A 19,303-nucleotide genomic window follows, 5' to 3' on the forward strand; every position below is an offset into this window, starting at 1 on the left:
GAAACAGCAGACTTATTGGACACACTAGATCAATTCGATTTAATAGATATCTTCAGAACCTTTCACCCTAAGGCAGCAGAATATACATTCTTTTCTAGTGCTCATGGTACATTCTCTAGGATAGACCACATGTTAGGGCACAAAAGTGGTCTCAACAAACTTAAAAAGATTGAAATCATATCAAGCCCTTTCTCTGATCACAATGGCATGAAACTAGAAATGAACCACAACAGAAAAGCTCAAAAATTCTCAAACACATGGAAACTAAATAGCAGGTTGTTAAATAAAAAAAGAATTAAGAATGAGATTAAAGAAGAAATTAAAAAATTCCTAGAAACGAATAACAATGAGCATACACCAACTCGAAATTTATGGGACACAGCAAAAGCAGTACTGAGAGGGAAGTTCATAGCACTACAGGCACACTTTAAGAAGCTAGAGAAAGCTCAAATAAAAAACTTAACCCTGCATCTAAAAGCACTAGAAAAATAACAGCAAGTAAAGCCCAAATGTAGTAGAAGGAAGGAAATAATAAAGATCAGAGCAGAAATAAATGACATAGAGGCTAAAGAAACAATACAGAGGATCAATGAAACTAGGAGCTGGTTCTTTGAAAAGGTAAACAAGATTGATGAACCTTTAACTAGAATCACCAAGAAAAAGAGAGAGAGGACTCAAATAAATAAAATTAGAAATGAGAGTGGAGAAATAACAACTGAGAAAACAGAAATACAAAATATTGTAAGAAAATACTATGAAGAACTGTATGCCAAAAAACTAGACAACCTAGATGAAATGGACAAATTCCTTGAAACATACAATCTTCCAAAAATCAATCTGGAAGAATCAGAAAACCTGAACAGACCGATTACAACAAATGAGATCGAAACAGTTATCAAAAAACTCCCAACAAAGAAAAGTCCAGGGCCTGATGGCTTCACAACTGAATTCTACCAAATATTCAAAGAAGAACTAACTCCTGTCTTTCTCAAGCTATTTCAAAAAATTCAAAAGGAAGGAAGACTTCCAAGCTCCTTTTATGAGGCAAGCATAATTCTGGTTCCAAAACCAGGGAAAGATAACACAAAGAAAGAAAATTATAGGCCAGTATCTCTGATGAATATAGATGCTAAAATCCTCCACAAAATATTAGCAAATCGGATCCAACAATATTTGGAAAAAATCATACACCATGATCAAGTGGGATTTATTCTGGGGAGGCAAGGCTGGTACAATATTCATAAATCAATCAATGTGATTCATCACATAAACAAAAAGAAGGAGAAAAACCATATGATAATTTCAATAGATGCAGAAAAAGCATTTGATAAAATCCAGCACCCATTCATGATCACAACTCTCAGCAATGTGGGAATACAGGTAACATACCTCAACATGATAAAAGCTATCTATGAGAAACCCACAGCCAACATCATACTCAATGGGCAAAAATTAAAAGCAATTACCTTAAGATCAGGAACAAGGCAGGGGTGCCCCCTTTCACCACTCTTATTCAACATAGTCCTGGAAGTCCTAGCCACAGCAATCAGACAAGAAGAAGAAATAAAAGCATTCAAGTTGGAAAAGAAGAAGTAAAACTATCATTATTTGCAGATGATATGATATTGTATATAGAAAACCCTAAAGTCTCAGTCAAAAAACTACTGGACCTGATAAATGAATTCAGCAAAGTGGCAGGATATAAAATCAATACTCAGAAATCAGAGGCATTTGTATATGCCAACAATGAACAGTCAGAAAGAGAAATTAAGGAAACAATCCCCTTCACTATTACACCCCAAAAAATAAAGTAGCTAGGAGTAAACTTAACCAAGGAGACTAAAGACTTGTACTTGGAAAATTACAAAGCATTGATAAAAGAAATCAAGGAAGATACAAACAAGTGGAAGCATATACCGTACTCATGGTTAGGAAGAATAAACATCATTAAAATCTCTATATTACCCAAAGCAATCTATAAATTCAATGCAATACCAATTAAAATACCAATGACATACTTCAAAGATACAAATCACATATTCCAAAAATTTATATGGAACCAAAAAAGAACATGAATAGCCTCAGCAATCTTAAAAAAGAAGAATAAAGTGGGAGGTATCACACTTCCTAATATCAAGTTATACTACAAGGCCATTGAACTCAAAACAGCCTGGTACTGGCATAAGAACAGGCATATAGATCAATGGAACAGAACAGAGAACCCAGAAATAAACCCACAGCTTTATGGACAACTGATATTTGACAAAGGAGGTAAGGAAATACAATGGAGTAAAGACAGCCTCTTTAACAAATGTTGTTGGGAAAATTGGTCAGCTACCTGCAAAGAATGAAACTACATCACCAGCTTACACCACACACAAAAATAAACTCAAAATGGATAAAAGAATTAAATGTAGGCCGTGAAACCATAAGCATCTTAGAAGAAAACATAGGCAGTAAGCTCTCTGACATCTCTCGCAGCAATATCTTTGCTGATTTATCTCCACGGGGAAGTGAAATAAAAGACAGGATAAACAAATGGGACTATATCAAACTAAAAAGCTTTTGCACAGCTAAAGACAATAAGAACAGAATAAAAAGACAAACTACACAATGGGAGAATATATTTGACAATACGTCTGATAAGGGGTTAATAACCAAAATTTATAAAGAACTTGTAAATCTCAACACCAGGAAGACAAACAATCCAATCAAAAAATGGGAAAAAGAAATGAATAGACACTTCTCCAAAGAGGACATACAGATGGCCAATAGGCATATGAAAAAATGCTGAACATCACTAATCATTAGAGAAATGCAAATTAAAACCACAATGAGATATCACCGCACACCAGCCAGAATGGCGCTCATCAACAAAACAACACAGAGTAAGTGCTGGCAAGGATGTGGAGAAAAGGGAACCCTCCTGCACTGATGGTGGGAATGCAGACTGGTGCATCCACTGTGGAAAACAGTATGGAATTCCTCAAGAAATTAAAAATTGAACTGCCTTTTGACCGAGCTATCCCACTTTTAAGAATATATCCCAAGAACACCATAGAACGGTTCCAAAAGGAGAAATGCACCCCCATGTTTGTGGCAGCATTGTTCACAATAGTGAAGATCTGGAAACAGCCCAAGTGTCTGTCAGAGGACGAGTGGATTAAAAAGCTTTGGTACATATATACTATGGAATACTACTCATCCTTAAGAAATGATGACATTGGATCATTTACAATAACATGGATGGACCTTGATAACATTATACGGAGTGAAATAAGTAAATCAGAAAAAACTAAGAACTATATGAATCCATATATAGATGGGACATAAAAATGAGACTCAGAGACATGAACAAGAATGTGATGGCAACGGGGGTGGGGGTGGGGGGAGGGAGGATGGGGTGAGGAAGGAGAGAGGGGGTGGGGGAGGGGAGGGGCACAAAGAAAACTAGATAGAAGGTGACAGAAGACAATTTGACTTTGGGGGAGGGGTATACAGCACAATCAAATGTCAAAATAATCTGGAAATGTTTTCTCTCAACATATGTACCCTGATTTATCAATGTCACTGCATTAAATTTAATAATAAAAAAATCACATAAAATAAATTTATGGTGTTACAAAATTTTATAAAACAAAACACTTATAAAGTAACCATGATAGTAGTCAGTCAAAAGAAATTTTCCCTAAAGGAACTCTTCCTTGATTCCTACCCCCCCCCCTTTTTTAAACAGTTCTCCCTGATACCATCAACTCTAAAATTGCATTTGTGGTTCTCCTAAAAATATTTTTAATGTATATCACCTAGCCAAGGATAGCCCACAGCCCTTCTTTAATAATTTATTTTAAATCACATTTTCATTTTTGCACAGAATCTTTTGCTATTTTATCTTGTATTTCCTTTAATTCACAAAAAAGTTTACTTGTGGAACTGAATTCAGTGAAGAGAACATTTACCCCTATCATTGAAAGTACTCTTATTTTCATGTTCTTAAGGAACATTAAAGTTCTTATGATATGTAACCAAAATCAGTAAAAAGAGTAGAATATAATATTTCTATATATATTTAAAATCTTATGTGCAATATCATTTACATAATTCTTATGATTACTCTTCATGAAATAAATAATTACTACTTAATTTTTATAAATCTAAAATTTCACAAATCACGCTTAAAGATAAGAAATACCTTAATAGCTTGGAGTTGAGACAACTGTCTGACCCTAAGCTTCTTCAACAAGACTCAAACACTCATTTGTAATTTACTTTTAAAGTTATGATCTTATCTTTCAGGAAAAAAGAACAATTTCTTAAACACCAAAGGAAAAGATGTCCAAAGCATGATTCAAGAGCAGTGGTTGAAAAGAAAATGGACAATATAATAGCAAAATTACACATTAACTTACATAATCATGGAAGGCTTTTGCTTCACTTGAATGTTCACATGTTTCACGCCTTTCTGGAGCTGCACAGTAGAGATCCCAAAATACACTAGAAAAGTAATTAAAGTAACATTAAGAAAATCATGTAACACAAAATTATTACCTAACAATTGTAAAAATAGCAGACATTATATTTTACATAAAATGTGTTTTTTTCAGGACAAATATTTCCTCAAAAGACAAATTCAGGCAAGACTCTTCATGCAATAAAAGGGTATAATCCAGCCACTGTTCAGAAATGTTAATACAATTATTCTAAAAAAAATAAAATAATTAAAAAGAAAATTAAAACTGTCATCCTGGGCCCTGGCCTGCTGGCTAAGTAGTAGAGCACCGGCCTGGCATGTGGATGTCTTGGGTTTGATTCCCAGCCAGGCCACACAAGAGAAGCGCCCATCTGCTTCTACACACTTCCCCTCTCCTTTCTATCTTTCTCTTCCCCACCCACAGCCAAGGCTCCAATGGAGCAAAGTTGACCTGGACACTGAGGATGGCTCCATGGCTTCCGCCTCAGGTGCTAAATATGGCTCCAGTTGCAATGAAGCAGAGGCCCCAGATGGGCAGAGGATTGCCCCCCAGTGGGCATCCTGGTTAGGGCGCATGCGGGGGTCTGTCTGTGCCTCCCCTCCTCTCATTAAATTAAAAAAAATTAAAAAAATAAATAACACTCACATCCTTGTCAGTTTACATGACAAACATATGATTAAAATAATTACAATGATTTGCACAACTTTCTTGTGATAAAAACAGTAAAAAGGCCCTGGCCGGTTGGCTCAGCGGTAGAGTGTCGGCCTGGCGTGCGGGGGACCCGGGTTCAATTCCCGGCCAGGCCACATAGGAGAAGCGCCCATTAGCTTCTCTACCCCCCCTCCTTCCTCTGTGTCTCTCTCTTCCCCTCCCGCAGCCAAGGCTCCATTGGAGCAAACATGGCCCGGGCACTGGGGATGGCTCCTTGGCCTCTGCCCCAGGTGCTAGAGTGGCTCTGGTCGCGCAGAGCAACACCCCGGAGGGGCAGAGCATCGCCCCCTGGTGGGCAGAGCATCGCCCCTGGTGGGCGTGCCGGGTGGATCCTGGTCGGGCGCATGCAGGAATCTGTCTGACTGTCTCTCCCCGTTTCCACTTCAGAAAAAATACAAAAAAGAAAAAAAACAATAAAAAAAATTCTAATTTAATCATTAAAGAACAAAGAGGTTCATTAGTTTTTTTACAATAATTTTGTTTTCCAACTCACAGGCCAATACCTTAACCATTAAATCAAATTGGTCAAACAAATATGTTTTCTTAAAATTTCCCTCTGTTTTCCCTTGCAATTTCCAAAGACTATTGTTAAAGGAGGTCCCTGTGCTGAGGGTAACATCAACAATGGTATAGTAAAACTTGGTGAATTAAACCTGGTCTCTTTCCATTTGAATCAGATGTCTCAGATAGTATGTTGCAATTATTTCTACTTTTATGTTCTTAAGAAACTTCAAAGCTCTTAAAATCAAAGTTGTATGATAGTAGTCCTTATAAAGTATATTTAAACATACAATATTACATGCAATATTATGACAAACAACCAATATCACTTATTTCCTAACTTCCAGCAAATATCATAAAATCTCTCTTTAAAACTATTCCAGTAGTACTTTTAAAAGTTGTCTGCAGAGTAATAGTGCGGTAGGAAGCGATACCAATAAATCTCCCCCAAAACTCAACAAGATCTTCAACCAGAAACAGAAAAACCTATCCTTGGAGCCTCCAGATGTTTCGCAATACACCCGAAGGTATGGTCGTGCGAAAAATTGGCTAAATATATAATCAAACCTCGAAGGAAATAGGGAGTAAGAAATGCTCCGCCTTCCTCACTAACCTAAACAGGGCGGCTATCATTGGGAACTGAGAATATAGAAACTAAGGCGGGCAAAGAAAGTGAATAGATCGAGGCCAAGTCACAAACGGCCGAACCAGGCTGTGGCACAGAAATCCAAGCCGAGGAAAAACTGTTCCATTCGCAACCCGGGCAATACAAGCTAACACTCGTGCCAAACCCAGACAAAGAAAGAAAAGCGGGGCAGACATTTTCCCCGATCTCCGGGCAGCGCGAGCAGATAGTGGGTGGGAGATTCCTTCCAAAGCCCTGGGAGTGGGCGCCTGTGTTATCCCACAAAGAGGCAGAGTCAGAGGCCTTTGTGTGGGCCGAAAGCGGAATCTCCAGGCTGCCCCAGCGCCCTGAGGGAGCCTCGCATGGGGAGGGAGCGAGAGTCAATTCCAATGCTAGAACTTTTCCGTGCGGGAGGAGGATTCACTCAGAGGGTGAGGTGGCCAGCCTGATATCCTGGTCTGCGCACATGGAGAGTGAGCAAGAGATTCCTCCGAGTGCCTCAGTAGTGGGCGCCCGTGTTACCCCACAGAGGGGCAGAGTCAGAGGCCTTTATGTGGGCCGAAGGCAGAATCTCTGGGCTGCCCCAGAGCCCAGGGAAAGCCGCGCACGAGGACGGAGCGAGAACCAATTCCAACACCGGAACTTTTCCGTGCGGGTGGGGGTTTCACACAGAGGGTGAGGCGGCCGGCCTGATATCCAGGTCTGCACGCACAAATAGTGAGTGAGAGATTCCTATGAGTGCCTCGGCAGTACGCGCCCGTATTACGAGACAGACTGTCAGAGCCAGAGGTCTTTGAGTGGGCAGAAGCCCCGCCTGATTATGCTAGCAGCTCTGACGGACTGAGCTTAACCCAGAGCCCTGTGCTGAGTGGGAATAGAGTGGGAAGTTGCTAGCTCTTTGAGCCTCTTAGTATCCAGGCAGAGGCAGCAGTAACTCTATAGCTGTATTATCAAGCTAATTGAGGAAGGAAAGACTAGGAAAAAGGCTCCAGGAACACGGACTCTCTCACTGGTGGAGCCTATAAATGCTAATGATCCTCAACTGCCAACGAGACTGAAGCACAATACACGACATCGCCATAGAGACTTATCAACTGCAAAACTCTACCTGAGTGTGCCAAAGGGGCAGAACCCGGGGTACAGAGTCACCAACCAGGAAGAGGGAGAGAAAAGAAAAAGCAAGAAGATAACCTCTCAAAATCAACAATAATCTGCAGACTTTATAACCTGTCCCATTTTATTATATTTGTTCGTTTGTTTCTCTGATCTTCATTCTTGATATTTTTTTTTCCTACTCCAATTTGGTCATTTAACTCTCTGCCGGTCTTACTCTCTCCTCTCCTTGAACTACACTACCCATAAGTGTTACATCTCCCATTATCTTTTCTTTCCTCTTCCCTTAACTCTCTCTCTCTCTTTCCTCGTTTTTGTTTTTTCTTATTTTAGTGGTTCCCTCTTTTTTTTCTCTCTCTCTCTTTCTTTTCTCCCTCTATATTAGTTTCATCCTTTCTCCTCTATGTCTCCTCTCATTCAAACCTCAATAACGAACAATATCTTATTTGGGACTCAAACTTATATTTGTGGCATTTTGGGGTGGATTTTACTTCACCTTTTTAACACACTAGCAATGCTCCCATCCCTGGCTCTCCATTTTATCTAGTTTTTGTTCCACTAAACACAATAGTAATTTTTTAATTTCTCCCCCCATTTTCTATTTCCCTCTTATTCCTCTCATCATAACTCTTAGTCAACCAACACCTAAAAGCAAATCATTTTATTCATGACCCAAATATTTTTCTTATTTGCTTTTTGTGGGTACATACACCCTTATATTTATTTTTAATTTTTTGTCCCTTTATTACTTCTCCCCAATTCAGGCCCTCCATTACAAGCATTGTTTGTTCTATTTAGTACAATATAATTCACAGTTCACCACAACATTTCCTCAAGAAAGAGGGGAGAGGAGAGGAGAGGAAAGGAGGGAGGGGAATAATTTTCTTTTTTTTATTTTTTAAGTTTTTATTTTATTTTTTTTTATTTCATTATTAATTTTTTTAAAAAAAAACTCTTTGATTTTTTATTTTTTTTAACTTTTTATTCTTTTTTAAATCTCATTAATACTATCAACAAAACCACCCTCAGATGCCATTAAGGAAGAGAAAATCGAATATCATGGATACAAAAGAAAGAGAGGTAACACAGCTAGATGAGGAAAAATCTATGGAGAAAAAATTTAATATATTGGAAGCCTTGGAGCTAAATGACAGAGAATTTAAGACAGAAATCCTTAAAATCCTCCGAGATATACAAGAAAACACAGAAAGGCAATTTAGGGAGCTCAGAAAACAAGTCGACGAACACAAAGAATATATTTCCAAGGAAATTGAAACTATAAAAACAAATCAAACAGAGATAAAAACTTAATTCACGAGCTGAAAAACGAGGTAACAAGCTTAGCTAATAAAACAGGCCAGATAGAAGAGAGGATTAGTGAAATAGAAGACAAGCAACTTGAGGCACAACAGAGAGAAGAAAAAAGAGACTCAAAAATTTTAAAAAATGAGATAGCCCTACAAGAATTATCTGACTCCATCAAAAAGAATAACATAAGAATAATAGGTATATCAGAGAGAGAAGAGAAAATGGAATGGAGAACATACTCAAACAAATGATAGATGAGAACTTCCCAAGCCTGTGGAAAGAACTAAAGCCTCAAATTCAAGAAGCAAACAGAACTCCGAGTTTTCTTAACCCCAACGAACCTACTCCAAGGCATATCATAATGAAATTGGAACAAACAAACGGCAAAGAAAAAATTCGCAAGGCAGCCAGGGAAAAGAAGAATACAACATATAAAGAAAGGCCCATTAGATTATCATCAGATTTCTCAGCAGAAACTCTACAAGCTAGAAGAGAGTGGACCCCAATATTTAAAGTCCTGAAAGAGAGGAACTTTCAGCCATGAATACTATACCCATCAAAGCTATCCTTCAAATATGAAAGAGAAATAAAAACATTCACAGATACAGAAAAGATGAGGGAATTTATCATCAGAAATCCCCACTCCAAGAACTACTAAAGGGGGTTCCCCAATCAGATGCAAAGAACAACAACAAAAAAATAAAGCCACAAGTAAAAGCTCCAAGAAGAACACAATAAGACCAAATTAAAACTGTGACAACAACAAAAAGAAAGGGGGGGGGAGAGGATGAAGATTAACTGTGGCAAAGGATGATGAAGTGCAAAAGTACTCACAAAATAGTGCTCTACAATAAACAGGGTGGAACCTTTTTCATTACTTAAAGGTAACCACCATTGAAAAAACCACCACAGAAGCACATGAGATAAAAAAGATAGCAACAGAGGAAAGATGTATGGAATACAACCAAATAAAAACAAAAGATAGAAAAAAAAAAGAGAAGGATCAAACAAGACACAAAACTAACAGAAAGAAATCTATAAAATGGCAATAGGGAACTCACAAGTGTCAATACTTACACTAAATGTAAACAGATTAAACTCACCAATAAAAAGGCACAGAGTAGCAGAATGGATTAAAAAAGAAAATCCAACTGTATGCTGCCTACAGGAAACTCATCGAAGTAACAAGGATAAAAACAAATTCAAAGTGAAAGGCTGGAAAACAATACTCCAAGCAAATAACATCCAAAAAGAAGCAGGCGTAGCAATACTCATATCTGATAATGCTGACGACAAGACAGCAAAACTACTCAGAGACAAAAATGGCCATTTCATAATGGCTAAGGGCACACTGAATCAAGAAGACATAACAATTCTTAATATATATGCACCAAACCAAGGAGCACCAAAATATATAAGACAGCTACTTATTGACCTTAAAACAAAAACTGACAAAAATACAATCATACTTGGAGACCTCAATACACCGCTGACGGCTCTAGATCGGTCATCCAAACAGAGAATCAACAAAGATATAGTGGCCTTAAACAAAACACTAGAGCACCTGGATATGATAGAAATCTACAGGACATTTCATCCCAAAGTGACTGAGTATACATTTTTCTCCAGTGTACATGGATCATTCTCAAGAATTGACCATATGTTGGGCCACAAGAACAACATCAGCAAATTCAGAAAAATCGAAGTTGTACCAAGCATATTTTCTGATCAGAAAGCCTTGAAACTAGAATTCAACTGCAAAACACAGGAAAAAAATCCAACAAAAATGTGGAAACTAAACAACATACTTTTAAAAACTGAATGGGTCAAAGAAGAAATAAGTGCAGAGATCAAAAGATATATACAGACTAATGAAAATGACAATACGACATATCAGAATCTATGGGATGCAGCAAAAGCAGTGATAAGAGGGAAGTTCATATCACTTCAGGCATATATGAACAAACAAGAGAAAGCCCAAGTGAACCACTTAACTTCACACCTTAAGGAACTAGAAAAAGAAGAACAAAGACAACCCAAAACCAGCTGAAGAAAGGAGATAATAAAAATCAGAGCAGAAATAAATGAATTAGAGAACAGAAAAACTATAGAAAAAATTAATAGAACAAGGAGCTGGTTTTTTGGAAAGATCAACAAAATTGACAAACCCTTGGCAAGACTTACCAAGGAAAAAAGAGAAAGAACTCATATAAACAAAATCCAAAATGAAAGAGGAGAAATCACCATGGACACCGTAGATATACAAAGAATTATTGTAGAATACTATAAAAAACTTTATGCCACTAAATTCAACAACCTAGAAGAAATGGATAAATTCCTAGAACAACACAACCTTCCTAGACTGAGTCAAGAAGAAGCAGAAAGTCTAAACAGACCTATTATTAGAGAAGAAATAGAAAAAAACATTAAAAACCACCCCAAAAATAAAAGTCCAGGCCCTGACGGCTATACCAGCGAATTTTATCAAACATTCAAAGAAGACTTGGTTCCTATTCTACTGAAAGTCTTCCAAAAACTTGAAGAAGAAGCAATACTTCCAAACACATTTTATGAGGCCAACATAACCCTCATACCAAAACCAGGCAAGGATGGCACAAAAAAAGAAAACTACAGACCAATATCTCTAATGAATACAGATGCTAAAATACTAAACAAAATACTAGCAAATCGAATACAACAACATATTAAAAAGATAATACACCATGATCAAGTGGGATTCATCCCAGAATCTCAAGGATGGTTCAACATACGTAAAACGGTTAACGTAATACACCATATCAACAAAACAAAAAACAAAAACCATATGATCTTATCAATAGACGCAGAAAAGGCTTTCGATAAAATACAACACAATTTTATGTTTAAGACTATCAACAAAATGGGTATAGAAGAAAAATATCTCAACATGATAAAGGCCATATATGATAAACCATCAGCTAACATATTAAATAGCACTAAACTGAAGGCTTTCCCCCTTAAATCAGGAACAAGACAGGGTTGTCCACTCTCTCCACTCTTATTTAATGTGGTACTAGAGGTTCTAGCCAGAGCAATCAGACAAGACAAAGAAATAAAAGACATCCATATCGGAAAAGAAAAAATAAAGGTATCACTTTTTGCAGATGATATGATCCTATACATCGAAAACCCCAAAGAATCCACAAAAAGACTACTAGAAACAATAAGCCAGTACAGTAAGGTCCCAGGATACAAAATTAACATACAGAAGTCAATAGCCTTTTTATATGCCAACAATGAAACAATTGAGAACGAACTCAAAAGTTTAAACCCCTTCACGATTGCAACAAAAAAAATAAAATACTTAGGAATAAACGTAACAAAGAATGTAAAGGACTTATATAATGAAAACTATAAGCCATTGTTAAGGGAAATCGAAAAAGATATAATGAGATGGAAGAATATACCTTGTTCTTGGTTAGGAAGAATAAATATAATCAAGATGGCCATATTACCCAAAGCAATATACAAACTAAATGCAATTCCCATCAAAATTCCAATGACATTTTTTAAAGAAATGGAGTGCCCTGGCTGGTTGGCTCAGCGGTAGAGCGTCGGACTGGCGTGCGGGGTACCCAGGTTCGATTCCCGGCCAGGGCACATAGGAGAAGCGCCCATTTGCTTCTCCACCCCCCCTTCCTTCCTCTTTGTCTCTCTCCTCCCCTCCCGCAGCCAAGGCTCCATTGGAGCAAAGATGGCCCTGGCGCTGGTGATGGCCCCTTGGCCTCTACCCCAGGAGCTAGAGTGGCTCTGGTCTCAGCAGAGCGACGCCCCAGAGGGGCAGAGCATCGCCCCCTGGTGGGCAGAGTGTCGCCCCTGGTGGGCGTGCCGGGTGGATCCCGTTCGGGAGCATGCGGGAGTCTGTCTGACTGTCTCTCCCCGTTTCCAGCTTCAGAAAAATACAAAAAAAAAAAAAAAAAAAAAGAAATGGAGCAAAAAATCATCAGATTTATATGGAACTATAAAAAAACACGAATAGCCAAAGCAATCCTAAAGAAAAAGAATGAAGCTGGGGGCATTACAATACCTGACTTCAAACTATATTATAGGGCCATGACAATCAAAACAGCATGGTATTGGCAGAAAAATAGACATTCAGACCAATGGAACAGAATAGAAAACCCAGAAATAAAACCACATATATATAGTCAAATAATTTTTGAGAAAGGGGCCAAAAACACACAATGGAGAAAAGAAAGCCTCTTCAATAAATGGTGCTGGGAAAACTGGAAAGCCACATGCAAAAGAATGAAACTGGACTACAGTCTATCCCCCTGTACTAAAATTAACTCAAAATAGATCAAAGATCTAAACATAAGACCTGAAACAATTAAGTACATAGAAGAAGCATAGGTACTCAACTCATGGACGTGGGTTTTAAAGAGCATTTTATGAATTTGACTCCACAGGCAAGAGAAGTGAAGGCAAAAATTAATGAATGGGATTACATCAGACTAAGAAGTTTTTGCTCAGCAAGAGAAACTGATAACAAAAGAAACAGACAGCCAACTAAATGGGAAATGATATTTTCAAACAACAGCTCAGATAAGGGCCTAATATCCAAAATATACAAAGAACTCATAAAACTCAACAACAAACAAACAAACAATCCAATAAAAAAATGGAAAGAGGACATGAACAGACACTTCTCCCAGGAAGAAATACAAATGGCCAACTGATATATGAAAAGATGCTCATCTTCATTAGTTATTAGAGAAATGCAAATCAAAACTGCAATGAGATACCACCTCACACCTGTTCGATTAGCTATTATTAACAAGACAGGTAATAGCAAATGTTGGAGAGGCTGTGGAGAAAAAGGAACCCTCTTCCACTGTTGGTGGGAATGTAAAGTAGTACAACCATTATGGAAGAAAGTATGGTGGTTCCTCAAAAAACTGAAAATAGAATTACCTTATGACCCAGCAATCCCTCTACTGGGTATATACCCCCAAAACTCAGAAACTTGGTTACGTAAAGACACATGCAGCCCCATGTTCATTGCAGCATTATTCACAGTGGCCAGGACATGGAAACAACTAAAAAGCCCGTCAATAGATGACTGGATAAAGAAGATGTGGCACATATACACTATGGAATACTACTCAGCCATAAGAAATGATGACATCGGATAATTTACAGCAAAATGGTGGGATCTTGATAATATTATATGAAGTGAAATAAGTAAATCAGAAAAAAACAGGAACTGCATTATTCCATACGTAGGTGGGACATAAAAGTGAAACTAAGAGACTTTGATAAGAGTGTGGTGGTTACGGGGGGAGGGGCAGGGGCACAAAGAAAACTAGATAGAAGTTGACAGAGGACAATCTGACTTTGGGTGATGGGTATGCAACATAAGTGAACGACCAGATAACCTGGAGTTGTTATCTTTGAATATATGTATCCTGATTTATTGATGTCGCCCCATTAAAAATAATATTATTAGCCCTGGCCGGTTGGCTCAGCGGTAGAGCGTCGGCCTAGCGTGCGGAGGACCCGGGTTCGATTCCCGGCCAGGGCACATAGGAGAAGCGCCCATTTGCTTCTCCACCCCTCCGCCGCGCTTTCCTCTCTGTCTCTCTCTTCCCCTCCCGCAGCCAAGGCTCCATTGGAGCAAAAAGATGGCCCGGGCGCTGGGCATGGCTCTGTGGCCTCTGCCTCAGGCGCTAGAGTGGCTCTGGTCGCAATATGGCGACGCCCAGGATGGGCAGAGCATCGCCCTCTGGGGGGCAGAGCACCGCCCCTGGTGGGCGTGCCGGGTGGATCCCGGTCGGGCGCATGCGGGAGTCTGTCTGACTGTCTATCCCCGTTTCCAGCTTCAGAAAAATGAAGAAAAAAAAATAAATAATATTATTTAAAAAATAATAATAATAAAAAAAAAAAGTTGTCTGGAAAAAAATGACTGGAGGAAAAATAATAATTTATTACTGGAGTAAATTATTCATACACATATAATTAAGTTAAATATTTATCTTTGAATAATAGCATTGGTCTGCTTCTATTCCTAAATTACCCCTTTATGGATTTATTGGGAGGTTAAAGGTTTACATGATCAAGATAAGGCATAATAAAACAAGTTATTAAAATAGAATAACTTGATATATGACATTTCTAACAATCCTACATTACCTATACATGATCCCTTTGAATAAAGGTAAAAAAAATATGTCCTTTTAAAGACATTTACCCAAGGGAGGAATACACAGTTTTACAATAATAGTTATAGACTACCAGAGAGGAGATAAGCAAGGAAGTAGAGGCTGCAAACAGCACAATAAATCAACTAAATCTAATAGATACATAAGGAAAACTCTACCCAACAACAAAGGTGCATACATTCTTCTCAAGTGCACATGGGACATTGTCCAGTATAGATCATATGTTAGGGTATAACTTAAATCTGAAGAAATTGAAAAACATAAATATCATGCAAACTGTCTTCAACAACATAGGATAAAATTAGAAATCAGTAACAGAAGAAAACTAAAAAAATTTGAAGAAATATACATACTGCCAATAGATCAAAGAAATAATCACAAGGAAAATTAGAAATAGAAATACTTAAAGATGGAAAAAACAATAGCATACCAAAACCTATGGAATTCAACTAAAGCAGTGCTAAGAGGGAAATTAAAAGCTACATATACTTAAATTTAATAACAAGAATGGGATGTCAGAGAAATGGCACCATGAGGAGTGCTCCCGATACCTCTCCCTGAAACTTCAACAAATTCAACTAGAGATAGAAAAACAATCTCAGGAGCATCTGAAATACACATACATCAAACAAAGATATGATTGGGCGAAAAGGTGGCTGAATATAAATCCACTCTGAAGGAAATGAGATGGAGAACGGAGTATTCCACTTACCTCACTGACCTGAGCAAGGGCTGCTTTCACTTGGAACTGAGAGAAAGCGAGGGCTGGGAACACAAAAAAGCTGGGCTAGGGCAGAGACGTTCAAGCCAAGGAGAGAATGTGCCCACAGCTCAGCCCACGCGGAGCTAACATCAACGGCAGACGCTGTTAGAGGTGGGCGAGTGGTTGCCTTGTTTAATCCCGGTATCCCAGTCAGTGAGCGCGGGCAGTGCGCAAGTGGATCCACGTGGCGCTTCGGGCATGTGTGCCTGCATTCCTGGCCAGAGGGGCTGGGTTGGAGACTATCAGTAGTGATTGTCTGTGAGAGCTGTGACCAGAGTTTCTGAATAATCCCGGCTTCCCAAACAACAGTGCAAGGGAAATGAACGAAAGTTGGCTTCCCCACACCTGGACCTGTCTGGGCGCGGCACCTCCGCCAGCCATACAGGCTAACAGAGAACACTCCTGGGGAAGAGAACTGCGGAAGTGGTGGGGGTAAGGGCACACAGGCAGCTTTCAGACAGCCTCTGGAGAGCATACCTGTGGAGTGCTGAGGCATACTAGACATGCCCGGAGGCTCATAGAAAGACACCTGAAAGGCTATCGGCTCCCACTCTTTCCTGATTACGTAGGCAGTTCTGACTGGCAAATACTTACCCAGAATCCTGTGTTGAGTGGGAATAGAGGGGGATTTGGCAGTTCTTAGAGCCTCTTGCTCTCTAGGCAGTGGCTGGGGCAACTTCACAGCTGGATCCCCAGGCTGCTGGTTCAGGAAGGAGAGATTTTGGGGAAAAAGGACTCTTCCATTGTAGGAGCCTGCAAACGCTAACAAGCCCCGCCTATCAACAGGACTGAGGCCTAGTTTATGTCATCACCATAGCGACACAACACCAAATCTCTGCCTAAGAGAGTCACAAGGGCAGAACCTGTGGTACAGCGCCACCGGCCAAAAAGAGAGAGAAGAAAGAAAAAGGAAGAAGATAACTTCTCAAAACCAGGAAAAATGCATAGTCTTTATAACTTTTTCCATTTTTTTCTTGTAAATTTTATCTTTTTTTTCCTTTCACCTTGGTCATTTTATCCTCTTTCTGTTTTATTCTGTTTTCATTTTGAATGTTATTACCCATATGTGTTATATTTTACATTCTTCTTTTTTTATGAGTGTTACATTCCAAAAAAGTTAACTCAATTTTTTCTATCTCTTTTTGTTTCTTCTTTTCACTTTTCCTTTTTCTCTCATACAAATCTGACTCACAAATAAATTATTTTATTCTGGATTCAAATGTTTCTTTGTGACATTTTATGTACTTTTACTTTGCTTTTTATCTCTTTAGCATTTCCCCCAACTCTGGTACTCTATTCTATAGTTTTTGTGCCACTTAATACAAAAGAATTTACATTTTTCACAGTATTTTTTTTCTTTTTTCTCTTTCCTTTTCTTTTCTCTTTATTTCTCTCATTCAACCATCATTTACAAACAAATTATTGTATTCTTGATCCAAATTATGTCCTTGTGGCATTTTGTGGGTTCTTGCCTTGTTTTTTGTCTCTTTGTCACTCCCCCCAACACAGACGCTCTGTTCCACATATTTCTGTTCCACGTAGCACAATAAAATTTTCAGTTCTTCACTGAATTTTCTCAAAAAAAAATTTTATCAACTCGTATTAGTATTATTACAATACCACTCTCAAATGCCATTAAAGAAAAAGATATAGAATATCATGGATACAAAAGACAGTGATGTAGCTCAGATAGATAAGGAAAAATCTATAGAAAATAATTTCAATAGCTTAGAAACCCTGGAGTTAAATGACAGAGAATTTAAAATTGAAGTCCTAAAAATACTCAGGGATATACAAGAAATCACAGAAAGGCAATTTAAGAAGCTGAAAAAAACAATTCAATGAGCAGAAAGAATACTTCACCAAAGAAATTGAAACTATGAAAATGAATCAAACAGCCCTGGCCGGTTGGCTCAGCGGTACAGCGTCGGCCTAGCGTGCGGAGGACCCGGGTTCGATTCCCAGCCAGGGCACACAGGAGAGGCGCCCATTTGCTTCTCCTCCCCTCCGCCGTGCTTTCCTCTCTGTCTCTCTCTTCCCCTCCCGCAGCCAAGGCTCCATTGGAGCAAAGATGGCCCGGGCGCTGGGGATGGCTCTGTGGCCTCTGCCTCAGGCGCTAGAGTGGCTCTGGTCGCAACATGGCGATGCCCAGGATGGGCAGAGCATCGCCCCCTGGTGAGCAGAGCGTCGCCCCATGGTGGGCGTGCCGGGTGGATCCCAGTCGGGCGCATGCGGAAGTCTGTCTGACTGTCTCTCCCTGTTTCCAGCTTCAGAAAAATGAAAAAAAAAAAAAAAAGAAAATGAATCAAACAGAGATGAAAAACTCAATTCATGAACTGAAAAATGAGGTAACAAGCTTAGCCAATAGAACAGGCCAGATAGAGGAGAGAACTAGTGACATAGAAAACAGGCAGCTAGAGGTACTACAGAGAGAAGAGGAGACAGACTCACGAATTAAAAAAAATAAGAGAGCCCTACAGGAATTGTCGGACTCCATCAGAAAGAGCAACATAAGAGTAATAGGTATATCAGAAGGAGAAGAGAGAGAAAATGGAACAGAGAACCTATTCAAACAAATAATAGACAACAACTTCCCAAGCCTGTGGAAAGAACTAAAGCCTCGAATTCAAGAAGAAAACAGAACACCGAGTTATCTTAATCCCTACTCCAAGGCACATCATAATGAAATTGACACAAAGCAATGACAAAAAAAAATTCTCAAGGCAGACAGGGAAAAGAAGAATACAGAATATAAAGGAAAGCCCATTAAATTATCAACAGATTTCTCAGCAGAAACTCTAAAAGATAAAAGAGAGTAGACCCCAATATTTAAAGTTCTGAAAGAGAGAAGCTTCCAGCCAAGAATACAATACCCATCAAAGTTATCCTTCAAATAAAAAGAAATAAAAACATTCACAGATACAGAAAAGATGAGGGAATTTATCACCAGAAAACCTCCACTTCAGGAAATAATAGAGGGAATTTTCTGACCAGACACAAAGAACAAAACAAAACAAAACTACAAGTAAAAGCTCCATCAAGATCGCAATAAAACAAGATTAATCTGTGACAAAGAAACAAAATAGGGGAGAGGACAAAGATTAACAGTAGCAAAGAAAGATGGAGTGCAGAAGCACTGATAAGATAATGTACTACAATGAATATGATATGTATGCTTTCCATTCCATTACTTAATGGTAACCACCCCTGAAAAAACCAACAGAAGTGCATGGCTTGAAAAAAGAAGGAACAGAGAAAAGAAGTATGGATTACAACCAAACAAAAACAAATGATAGAAAAATAAAAGAGGAGCACCAAACAAGATACAAAACTATCAGAAAGCAATATATGAAATGGCAATAGGAAGCCCTCAAATGTCAAAAATTACACTAAAACCATAAATGGATTGAACTCACCAATAAAAAGACATAGAGTAGCAGAATGAATTAAAAAAGAAAATCCAACTGTATGCTGCCTACAAGAAACACATCTAAGCTACAAGGATAAAAACAAATTCAAAGTGAAAGGTTGGAAAACAATACTCCAAGCAAATAACACCCCAAAAAAAGCATTTGTATGGCCCTGGCCGGTTGGCTCAGCAGTAGACTGT

At 38.6% G+C, this 19,303-nt stretch overlaps 1 protein-coding gene across 12 annotated transcripts in view; it reads right to left on the minus strand.

The window, feature by feature from the left end:
* Positions 1 to 19,303, minus strand: part of SSBP2 (single stranded DNA binding protein 2) — a 406,179-nt gene that overhangs the window by 216,578 nt on the left and 170,298 nt on the right. For all 12 annotated transcript variants that reach the window (XR_010751123.1, XM_066381777.1, XM_066381775.1 and 9 more), the window contains exon 4: positions 4,410 to 4,494. Coding sequence is in view for 11 of the 12 variants with exons in the window: in XM_066381777.1 (XP_066237874.1) it covers positions 4,410 to 4,494 (85 nt within the window). In the remaining variant the exon portion in view is untranslated. The remainder of the gene's footprint in view (positions 1 to 4,409; positions 4,495 to 19,303) is intronic.

The sequence above is a fragment of the Saccopteryx leptura genome, chromosome 4, assembly GCF_036850995.1.
Source record: "Saccopteryx leptura isolate mSacLep1 chromosome 4, mSacLep1_pri_phased_curated, whole genome shotgun sequence".
In the NCBI taxonomy this organism is placed as follows: domain Eukaryota; kingdom Metazoa; phylum Chordata; class Mammalia; order Chiroptera; family Emballonuridae; genus Saccopteryx; species Saccopteryx leptura.